We start from the raw sequence: 11511 nt of genomic DNA, 5'->3' as shown, positions 1-11511 counted from the left end.
TTATGGAGACTGGGTTTCTTCGCAGCATGGTGGCTAAAGTTCAAGGGCAAGTATTTCAAAAGTGAGAGAAATCTGGACAGAAATCCTTGCCTTTATGACCTAACACAGTGACATAGAAATGCATCTCCTCTGCATTAGTCAAGGCTGTCACCAGTCCACTTCAAAATTCAAGGGGAAGATCCAACCCACTTCCTGATGGAAGGAATGTCAGCCTCACTGTCAGAAGAATATATGGGAAGGGAGAGACACAAAGGTATGCCCATTTTTGGAACCTGTCATCAGAAACCTCTTTTAGAAATGGTTCACTAGTAACTAGCATTGTAACCTTTAATAAATCCTAGGAAAACTAAATTTTATTTATTTTTTTAAGATTTTTTACTTATTTATTTGACAGAGAGAGACACAGTGAGAGAGGGAACACAAGCAGGGGGAGTGGGAGAGGGAGACGCAGGCTTCCCGCGGAGCAGGGGGCTTGATGTGGGGCTCAATCCCAGGACCTTGGGTTCATGACCTGAGCCGAAGGCAGACGCTTAACCAGCTGAGCCACTCAGGCGCCCCTTATTTATTTTCTAAAAGTTTTTTTTCAAGTTCTAGTTAGTTAACATACAGTGCAATATTAAAACCTAACCAAAGAGGTAAAAGACTTGTACTCTGAAGACTATAAAACACCAATGAAAGAAATTGAAGATGACACAAAGAAACAGAAAACATTTCATGCTCACAGATGGGAAACTAAGTTTTAAATTTAAATAGGAAATTAGAATTAATATGAACTTACATCCTTCATGCCATTCTCCTCAGGGCTAAGGAGTTTATAGGGGCAAAGAAAAATCATTGGCTTTATCCACAGTTCTCTTCAATGTAGTACACATTGAGATTCCACCTAAGATTTCATTTGACAAAGTATCCTGATGATCTACAAGTCTGAAAATTACAGATCTCTATTTGCCCACTTAGAGATGAGAAAACTTTGGTATAAACTTGCCCTACATTTTTTTTTGCCAGACCCGACTGGAATCCAAATCTTCTTACTATACTTGTCACTGCACCATGATATATACCAACTAACTCAGAGAAGAAGAAGGCACACCTTCTGAGATCTACCCAGGTACGTGATAATCACTTACTTCCAAAGAGTAATACCCGCGCTGCTATCGAGACCACCATGCCATGAGAAAGCCCAGTTTACATTCAAGTGTTAAAGGGGTGGGGTTACTTAAGTTACATATTAAATATTCAATAAATACTGGCCAAATAATAGAATATTTCCAAGCACCAATGAGAAATGTAGTTGAAAATGTTTTGAAAACATTAAAGCATTGACACAGGGTTCCTAGTGTGTTAAAATATGCCGGAGCTGTTGGGCTTCCTTATTTAAAGATGACATCTGCTTCTGAATAACTATCAGTGTTAAAAATTCAATTTTGTGACCATGTACTAAATTGCAACTACAATAACTTCAAGAATGAAATCTTAGCTCTTTATGACAAAAAGCCGAATTATAGTGCAAACTGAGCAAGATACAACAAAAAAGTAACACAAGCTTTCTTTTTCTTTTTTCTTTAAATCAGTTCATTTTCAAATTACAAGTTAAGATAAACTATATCTAATAATAGTTTTGTTCAATTACAGTAGTATGATCTGTATCTAGATGAGCAATCCATAAAGAGGATTTAAATTATTCATATATATCTATGCTAAAGTCAAATATTACTTTCTATGCTGTTGGTGACAAAAACTGATCTCTAAAGAAAAAGGAACCTTTAAAAATATCGCCAATTTTTTTCCCAATGAAAACACAAGAGGAAACTATCATTAATTTTAAATATTTGCAATAACATAAAGCCTTAGATATTCTGATTTCCTTTAGAGCAAGAACTACTTCATATTCATCTTAAAATCTCCAGGATTTAACACAGAGCCTAGTGCATTCTAGCAAAGTGAACATATCTATGAACAAATATTCTTTCAAAAACAGACTAAACTGAGAAGAAAGTGGGTTCAACACAGCTGATAAAACCAGAAACCTCTGTGGATTATGACCTACTGGCATTACGATAGTCGGCATATTTTCCTTGAATTCTTCACCCGTGGTCAACAAGACTGTAGGTGACATTTCACTTTATTTTAAACTCTCGATGATTTTAAAAATCCTTCTCAAGTGACTTTCTTTAACCACAAATTAAATTTGTATTTGGAAAGCAAATAAAACCCGTTATTGATTTGATTTTAAAAAAGGTGAATTTGTGGGGCGCCTGGGTGGCTCAGTTGTTTGAGTGACTGCCTATGGCTCAGGTCATGATCCTGGAGTCCCGGGATCGAGTCCCACTTCGGGCTCCCTGCTCCGCGGGGAGTCTGCTTCTCCCTCTGACCTTGCCCCCTCTTCTGCTCTTTCTCTCTCAAATAAATAAATAAAATCTTTTAAAAATTTTTTTAAAAAGGTGATTTTGTATGAGTAATTAATAGATGTCAGTCGGTATACAAATTTCTGAAACATTCAAATTCACGACAGAATTGTGATAGATAAGCAGTCTAACAAGCCTAGATAGATAGATAATAGATGATAGATAGATAGATGATAGATAGATGTCAAGACTAACAAAATTTCAATTTAATTTTATGTACATAATAAATGTATAATTTTTTATTATTTTGTACTCTATGCATATGAAAATCACCTTGACTAGTTCAACTAATAACTTATTTAAAATATATCTAATAAGCTTAGGCAAGTGATTACTTATCCCTGGGAAATTCTGTTTTGGATTGAGAGAGCCCAGGACTTCCATCCTCATTTGGTCACCACTCCCGGTGTGACATGGAGCTACGAACGAAATACCTCTGAGCTTCTATTTCCGCACGCTTGCAGTGTGGACCATACTACTCATCTTGATTGAATATATATGAAGCGAATAGAATTGTTTAGTCTATTAGTTTATATTATTATTATTATTATTACTACTTACTATTGTTTCAGAAAAATTAGATACTTTCTTCTCATTTGATCTAAGAACATCATTTCATGGCTATGTGGCATGCAGGCAGATGAAATTCTTTGGAAAATTTTATCACAAAATCTAATTCTTTGTGTTTAAACCCTTTATCATTTAATGGCCACACTCTGGTCCTTTATAATCTTCTGCAGCTTCCCCCTGGAGGTTGTATAAGAACACCCTTAAATCCAAAGTCCCTGGAATTCAGCATAATTCACATGGTTATAACTTACTAAAATTCTCTATTTTGGTCAATTTCTAACTGTTCCTAAACTTTAATATCCTTAAGCATAGACTTTGGTCTCGTTTTACTCATAACTCACAACAAATTGTGTTTTGCACATAAATGATATTCTATACAAAGTTAAGAAGTGTATGAATTTATGTTTAGCCTGAATTATGGATAGTAATGCCAAAGTTTAATTTTTCTGTACATATGAAGATGATATCATCTGCATTATGTTGAAGTAAAAAGAAGTCCTAACAAAATAGCTCTATATACCAAATAACCTCAAAAAATAATTACCCAACAATTTAATCCCAACTTATAATGATATATTTACATAAAGTATTTTCCCCAAATACAGCAGTTAGTGAATCAATTTAGTGATTTTTGACCTGTTTCATAATAAATGCAAACAATCCATTGTCATCTGGATAACTATTGACCAAGAAAAGAAGAATTGTCTCTGGCATCATTTGTTTATTTTGTAATTATATAAAATATGTTCTAAGGCTGTAGTGTAGATATTTTTAATTATCTTTGCCTAATGATATTTGTTATAGTAATGCCAAAAGGAAATTGGAAACATTTATGTATTGAAAGTTTCTGATAATTTGAATGAAGTGAATTTTTGGTTTCCATCTTTTTTAAAATTCTCAAGTTTAGTATCATAAAAACAGCAAAGCAGTAATGCATAAAAGAATTATTAGGAGTCTAATAAAATTATTTGCATCTCCAACTATAGCAACACTGATTAATGACTGCTTTTTAATTAATTGGAAGTTGTTCAATCATTGTAACATTTCATTTGCCTGAGTATTTTTATGTAAGGGTCAGGCCAAAACACATACTAGTTCAATCTGCAATAAGGTATACTTACGTAATTGTTTCTTCTTGGCAGTACAAGTGTAAACTACTTATTTCTCAGTCATTCACCATGAAGATAGTGTTTCCTGCTCAGCTGGCTAGTTTGATCAATGAAAACAGCCTTATGCATTAGAACATGAATAAATTTTACTTTTAAACTCTGTGAATTCAAGCCAAATAAAGCCCATAATAAGCTATTCTTATTGTAATTCTTTAATTATCATGTGGTATGTGTTTAGCCTCTTTATTTTTCACATGGATACATAGCGTTTACCCCAGCAGATTTCCCTGGGGTCCTAAAATCTACACAATGGTCTTTGAATAGGTACTGGAACAGAACAGAGGTACCTATTTTAGAAATGTTAATTTGATATCACTCTTATATTGTATAAGATTTTATATATATATGTACATATATATGGATATATGGATAAGCTTATATACGTGGAGAGAGATATATATGTATATATCTCCATTATGTGTCTAAGTCCCAGTTCTGCATATTTCCCAGTAAGGGCCAACCTAACTAATGAGAATCTACACACTAGGGTTTCCTAATTTGCATTTAGGTAAAAACTAGAGCCAGCATGTGCCCTAATCATATTGATAGCTAAAAAAATAGATTTCTTTAAACCTGAAAAATCTAAAATGGAGGATCAGTGACACTTGCTTCCACAGCAAAAGTGCATACCCTCCTTTCATTGTCTAAGTGGGTGAAGAGCAAGTATCTGACTAGAGGTATCAGACCTGCTACTTTCAGTGCCGTCACACCATTGTGATGGTTTGGGTAGTCTACAGAGCTGCGGGGGGAGAAAGAGACCTTCCTGAGCTACAAGTGATTAATAAACTATCTGCACACTTTCATCCTGAGTTAAGGTACGGAAACCTACTATTCCCAACTCAAAAAATATGCGTGTTTTGTGTATGTGTGTATTAATAGGAAGGTTTAGGTAAGGTTAGATAGTTTTCTTTTTTTTTTCAAGTTTTTATTTATTTATTTATTTGACACAGAGAGAGAGAGAGAGAGAGAGAGATCACAAGTAGGCAGGCAGGCAAGCAGAGGGAGAGGGAGAAGCAGGCTTCCCGCCGAGCATGGAGCCCGATATGGGGCTTGATCCCAGGACTCTGGGATCACGACCCAAGCCAAAGGCAGACGCCCAACTGACTGAGCCACCAGGTGCCCCAGATTAGATAGTTTTCTAAAAAATAATCTTTTGTTATGATCAATATGTCTTTGACAAACAAAAGTTATTTGAAGAGACTACCTCTGCTTAATTGTCACTTAGAATGTACAAGCAATTAAAGTGAATGGTTCAGGAAAGTCTTACACTCCATAGCTTAATTCATTTTCACCACATTTGCCAAAGATCTTAGAAAACCAAAATTTATTTTCTATCTACAATATGGGTAAGCTATCCCCCAACATTGTGGTTGAGTGAAATAATTGAAAGTCAACATGAAAGGAATGATGAGTAACAAACATAATTGCAATAGGATGCAGTATAGGAGGGGAGAAAAGATGCCAGGTGTGAAAGGAGACCAGGAAAACACCGTAAAGAAAACGGGTGTCCTCCGCAAAGGGGAGAGTGGCATTCTGTTCTCCTGATGATATGTTTGCTCAGGCAGCTGACTGCATGATCTGCTCTCAGAGCCTAACTGAGCAAGAAGGGCAGATTTGAAAGGAGGTGGCCGGACAGAGAAACCATTCAGTAGACCAGCCTGGGAAGTCCCTGTTCTGTGTGACAAGGATGTGTGAGTGTCCTCAGGGTCCAGTGGGCACAACAGAATGCTAAAATTGAAAAATCATGTTATAAACTCACCTAAGAAGACTGTCCTCTATGTAAGGGGACCCTGGAATTAAGAAGTTGGAAGGTCTACCACATGGGTTCCCATATCAAGTTCCCATGTAGATGGGATGTCCAGAGCCCCCCACATCAAATAACTCAAAGATCACTTAAGGAGACAGTGTTTGGGCAACTGCCTTTACTGCCAGTCCATTTTAGCCCTAGAAGCAGTGGCAAGCAACGGAGTATTATATGGGGGCAGATAAGAAAGACTTATGTATCTGTACTTCCCTCTGTCTTTTCCACTCTAACAGGCTGGAGAACTTGTATCTCCATCAGCGAGGAGTCACAGTTCCAACTTGCGGTGGCTTTGAGTTCTGCAGTCATCTATTGCTGCTTAACAACAAGTGACCTTAAAATGTAGTTGCTTGAACTAATTACTATTTTAGTCCTTCTCCCAATGTTGTGAGTTAAGCATGTGGGCAGGGTTGGTCCAAGTATATGTTTCATTTCACGTGGCATTGATGGAGGTTGCATTGTGGTATGACTCTAGCAGATGGCCTGGGCTAGAGTTTCCAAGATGGTTTCATGCACATATGCAGCACACTGGCAGGTATGATTGGAAGGCTGAGCTGAATTGGGATGGTCAACCTGACCACCAATGTGTGACCTCTCTAGTATGGCAGCCTCAGGGTAGTCAGTTTACTCACATGACAGGTCAGTGGTACAATAAACAAGGTGAAAGCCACATGTTCTTTTATGTTAGTCTTACCCTTAGTAATCAGAATAACCACAACATAATGAAATCAGCTAAAGATATCATTAAGGCCTGGGAATAGGTGTCTGACTGTTCGTGTTTTGAAGCAATTGTTGAGGATAAACAAAACCATTTAATATTTACACCCCACTGAATTGAGACTGAACAAAAACCCCTCAACAGAAATATTCACAGTTAGCTCTTTCCTGCATAGAAAAATGAAATTAGCTGCAGAAGTATGTGTGCCAGATGAACAAAATAAAATGAGAAAGAAACAAAATGAAAGATGCTCAGAAGGGATTTCCCCAAATCTTTCAAGAGACCATAAGCAGGTGGATGGGAAGATGCACTTTCTTGTGCAATTATATTGATAACCAAATGTTACCATTCCCCCCCAACTTAGGAAGTTGTAACAGTATCCTAGGTTGTCCAGTCAAACATATTGAGAGCTTTGTCACTCTCAGTCTAGAGGATTCTCCTCTGGAACAACCAGAAATCAACACCAGGGATCGGTCCTAACAATCCTATCGATTCTGAGTGACTCCTTAAAGAAGAGCACTTAGAGCTCCTGTATATTCCACAGTGACGTTCATTGAAAAACAAAACAAAACAAAAAAAACAAAAAAAACCACAAAACATTACAATTACATTCTAAGAAAAGGAGAGGGACAGAAGAGCGGTGACTTTAAAAATATTCTCTGCAGTTTGAGAAGAGATTTCAGAATGGGCGATTTTGTGTGAGAATTAATTCCTCCTGCCCGGCCTCTGAAGCTGCCAATAAGATTCTATACGGAGGTCGGGTGTGGAAGAGAAGTTGGAAGCTGGAGGATGGTTGAGGGTAGAGCATGGAAAAGGGATGAGGTCACACAAGAAATGCACTGCTGGATATTCGTGCAAGCCTGCAAACAGGGCTCACTGGCAACTGTCAAAATTTCTCTGGACTTATGCTATGAGGTAAAGGAACAGGTTTCTGAGTTTCCCCAGGAGACCACTCAGCTGTCAGTCCAAAAATGAAAAAAGACCTCAGCAGGGACTCGTTTGAGCGTGTTCAATCCGAAGAACTGCAGTGTAACATTGATTCTGTCCATGCCATACTTACTAACTTTACTCGCAATTACGGAGAAATTATACTGCGCGGTGCTTTCTCTGTCTAGTAGTTCATTAGTGGCAATGGTTCCTTCGGTTCCATCTATTGTAAAGTAGCTGTCTCCATCACTCGTCCAGTCTATGAAGTACCTGCATATAAAAGAGTAGAAGCAAATATGCCGTGATTACACAGGAATCATAATGGCAGTCGGGCTAACTTGACACAGTTCCTTATTTTTCTCCCTGAAGCTATTACCCACCTTGCAAAAAAGAAGAGTTTCAATGACAGCTTCTTTATTGCAAAGTCAGTATGCTCAAGGGGAAACTGGAACTAATGAAAGATTTAGTACTCCTGCTGTTCATATTATTTTAGGGTCTTGACAACTTGAAAGCTCAGCAGAGACTAACATTCTAAAGCTGACCATGAGTTTCCTTAACCTGCTGAATATTAAAACCTTTACAAGCAGTAGAAGATTCCTTCATGGTGGCTGTGGGAAGAGCTGGGGGTGGGGGAGGCTTCTGGCTAGAGCTACAAAGAACTTAGGCCAGAACAGAGGTAGAATCTTTATTTCCGCAGATAGGAAAAAATCATATTACGGAAACTAAGGGGCAATTTTGTAATTGGCAATGGGGCAATTGTACAGAAGTATTTTCCTCAAACACATATAAAAGAGCCACTGTTGTATAATTACTCTATATATCAAGACAACTTTCTAAAAAAATAAAACAAAACAGTGAACTTAGCTAATAATGTCTCTTTATCTTCTTTATTCGTTAACCTATTTGCTAATAACAGATGTTACCTTCTTTATGTGGACTAAAACAATTCAAGAAAATTAATTTAAAAAAACTGAATTTATATAAATCTTTATGTAGCAGATACATAGAGTGAAAAAATCTTTTTCTAACACATATTTTCGATCATAGTAATAAACATTTTGAAATCTTAGCATGTACCAGATACTGTTCTAAATGCTTACATATGTTACCTTATTAAAGCCCCACAAAAGCCCTAAAAATAAGTATTATTCATCTTCCTATGTTACCGATGAAAAAACTGAAGCATAGAGACATTAAGGAATCTGCCCCAGTTCACATAGAAAGTTTTAGAGCTGATTTTTTTGAACCAGGTCATCAATGTTTTCTCTATGATTATCAACATGTAGTCTTACCAATTTTAAATAGAACATTTTATGTGAAAGGGCTCTGCTCATCAAAAGGCTCAATGAGCAATATATTTATCACCATTACTCTAGCCTGGGAATCACAGCGAGGTCAACACAAGGCCAAAGTTAGTCAAAGTCATGTACTTCCAAATAGCAACGTTAAAATACCTAAACTACAACGCTCCCACACAAACCCCTAAAACACAGTCCACGGGCACTAACAGCCAGGCCCTATTTCACCCAACGATGTTTTTGTTTGTCTCTTATTCACTATTTTCTGGTATCTAATCTTTAGCTCTGTCACCTCGTAAGTTTTGGTACGTCCCTTCTCTGGATGTGATCCTCTCAAAAAGCTTCCTGCCTTCTTCTGGAGTACTACTGAAACTTATCTGAACATTTTCTACTCAGCTAAACATCTTCAGCATCTTCCCACAGCCGATCAGACTGCAGGACTGTGGCTCTAGTACGAGGTCCTGGCATTTTCCTGATGTCCTGTCTTTGTGTGACTGACCCACCCCTGTGCCTGACTGAACCGTAACGATGAGGCAACAACTGCCACTCTAAATTGTGATGTTCTGCGCAAGAGAGCAATTAAAGAAATGACCGTCAACGAAACTGAAAATGGAACTCCTACATTTCCTAGACATTTTCAGAGAAGACATGACCCTGTCCTAAAATGTCTAGATCATTTTCAGGAGATACGCCCTCCCAAAGTGTAGATCCCACCTTAACTTTAGGTTTGCCATAGTCCACAGCCAATCTACGGCTACAGTGATATTTTAACTGCAATTAATTGCCACTATATAACAATGGACTGTCTACTTTGGCCTCACTCACCAGTGTAAATGAGCAAGACCCTGAAATGTAGAATTTGAATCACCTTATGCTTATCTGGTAAGTAGATGAGATTTAAATTTTTTAAAAATGTGTTTATGATCTATATATGATGAAACAAATGTATAGTTCATATAAGTATGCAGCCAGTGTTGCTAAGAAACCTCTTTTAACAATTGAATAGAAATCAAAAATTAAAGCATTAACTTAATCTGTGCAGACCACTTGACAGAGTACAATTTTATTACTTTTCTGTAAATGAGTTTTCAGAAATGCCTTAAAAAGTTTTCTTCTCTTCATTAGGTAAGCATTCTCCTTAAAATTGTGTCTTAATTTGCCTAATAACTTTCTCACAGTTAATGGAAAAACTAAATTCTCAAACACATTTTGTAAAAAGTACTTGATGGTAGCGAGTTACTCTAAAAGTATTACATCTCATTCCTTAAGCAATAAAGATTAGGAGTAATGATTCAGGTCAAGGTAGGAAATTTTCTCTTGTTAATGTGATAATAATCAAAATCTCTTCCCCTGTCTTCTTTTAGTCACGGATTGTTCCTTTTTTTTTTTTTTTTTTAATTTTTGTCTTGGGGAAGATAATTAAATGAAAGTAAATTCAGTTAAATTTATTTCCACATTTTATTGAGCACCTATGCCACATACAGCAACACTTAAGATTATAATTCCTTCATCAAGAATCACAATTACATTTTTTTCTTAGAAATCCTAACATTTCTCTAGAACTTTTTAAATAGTAGTTGCTAGTTTCCTATTAGTTCCTCTTGTTTGTTTTTTTTCCTAATCCTCCTCTCCATTCTAACTTTCCTCTTAGTAAAATTAGTTATAGCATAGATAGTTTAGAGAGCTTCTTTTGCTTCTTTGATGTTAAACTAAACATTTTATAAATTATAATGATTTAATAAAGGCATAACCCTTCTGTCTTCAAATTTTCCTTTTGGAAGCACACAATATCATTAAAACATATCTTTAAAGAAAGATAAATGCATCAGAATCTACAGTTTATTAAAATTATAGTTGGTATATTTTTTTCCTTCCAGGTTACTTAAGATTTTCTTGTCTTTTTTTTTTAAGATTTTATTTATTTATTTGAGAAAGAGAGACAAAGAGAGCATGAGCAGGGGGAGGGGCAGAGAGAGAGGGAGAAGCAGACTCCCCGCTGTGCAGGGAGCCCAATGTGGTACTCAATCCCAGGACCCTGAGATCGTGACCTGAGCCAAAGTCAGATGCTCAGTGGACTGAGGCCACCCAGGCACCCCATGATTTTCTCATTTTTTAAGTCCTTTCTAAATAGTCCCATATGATCTTCTGACTTGTATCCATTTATGTATCTGGATGCCAACTTTACCTTCTGCCAAAGTTTTATACCCGGATTTGGGTTTATGCTTCAGAAACTCTGAAGCAGCTTGCTCTAATGGGAAGAAAGTAAAGTTTAGGCAAATACTGATCCAAATTTGGGTCTGCAGCTAAGAGCTTCAATATTAAACAGGTAGTCTCCGTTTTCTCATGTATTAAAACATATGGACAGAACTACATGACTCAATAAGTGAATAATGTGATTGTCCCTTCACTCATGTTTCTTCCCCTGAAGCCTTACCAAATCCCTCCAGGCAGCTTTATTGCTTCCTTATTACAAAATTTTATCTTCATACTTCTTTTATCTAATTTATCAATTTTAATTGGCATTACAGTCTCTCTCAAACTAATTGTAGCTTGTTTTGTGGATGACACAGAAAGTTTCTAGAGAGTAGGAAGGATTCATCACCGGGTTTATTGTTCTATCCTT

General features: G+C 36.7%; 1 protein-coding gene across 2 annotated transcripts in view; it reads right to left on the bottom strand.

Moving 5' to 3' along the window:
- CDH12 (cadherin 12) overlaps nucleotides 1-11511 on the bottom strand; it is a 251940-nt gene that overhangs the window by 19203 nt on the left and 221226 nt on the right. For both annotated transcript variants that reach the window (XM_028098030.2, XM_028098031.2), the window contains one exon: nucleotides 7724-7860. In XM_028098030.2, coding sequence (XP_027953831.1) covers nucleotides 7724-7860 — 137 coding nt within the window. The remainder of the gene's footprint in view (nucleotides 1-7723; nucleotides 7861-11511) is intronic.

This window comes from Eumetopias jubatus, unplaced genomic scaffold, assembly GCF_037043125.1.
Source record: "Eumetopias jubatus isolate StellerSeaLion01/CBP00866 unplaced genomic scaffold, mEumJub1_p1.0 scaffold_5, whole genome shotgun sequence".
NCBI classification, from domain to species: Eukaryota; Metazoa; Chordata; class Mammalia; order Carnivora; family Otariidae; genus Eumetopias; species Eumetopias jubatus.
This window is presented reverse-complemented; position numbering and strand designations above follow the sequence as displayed.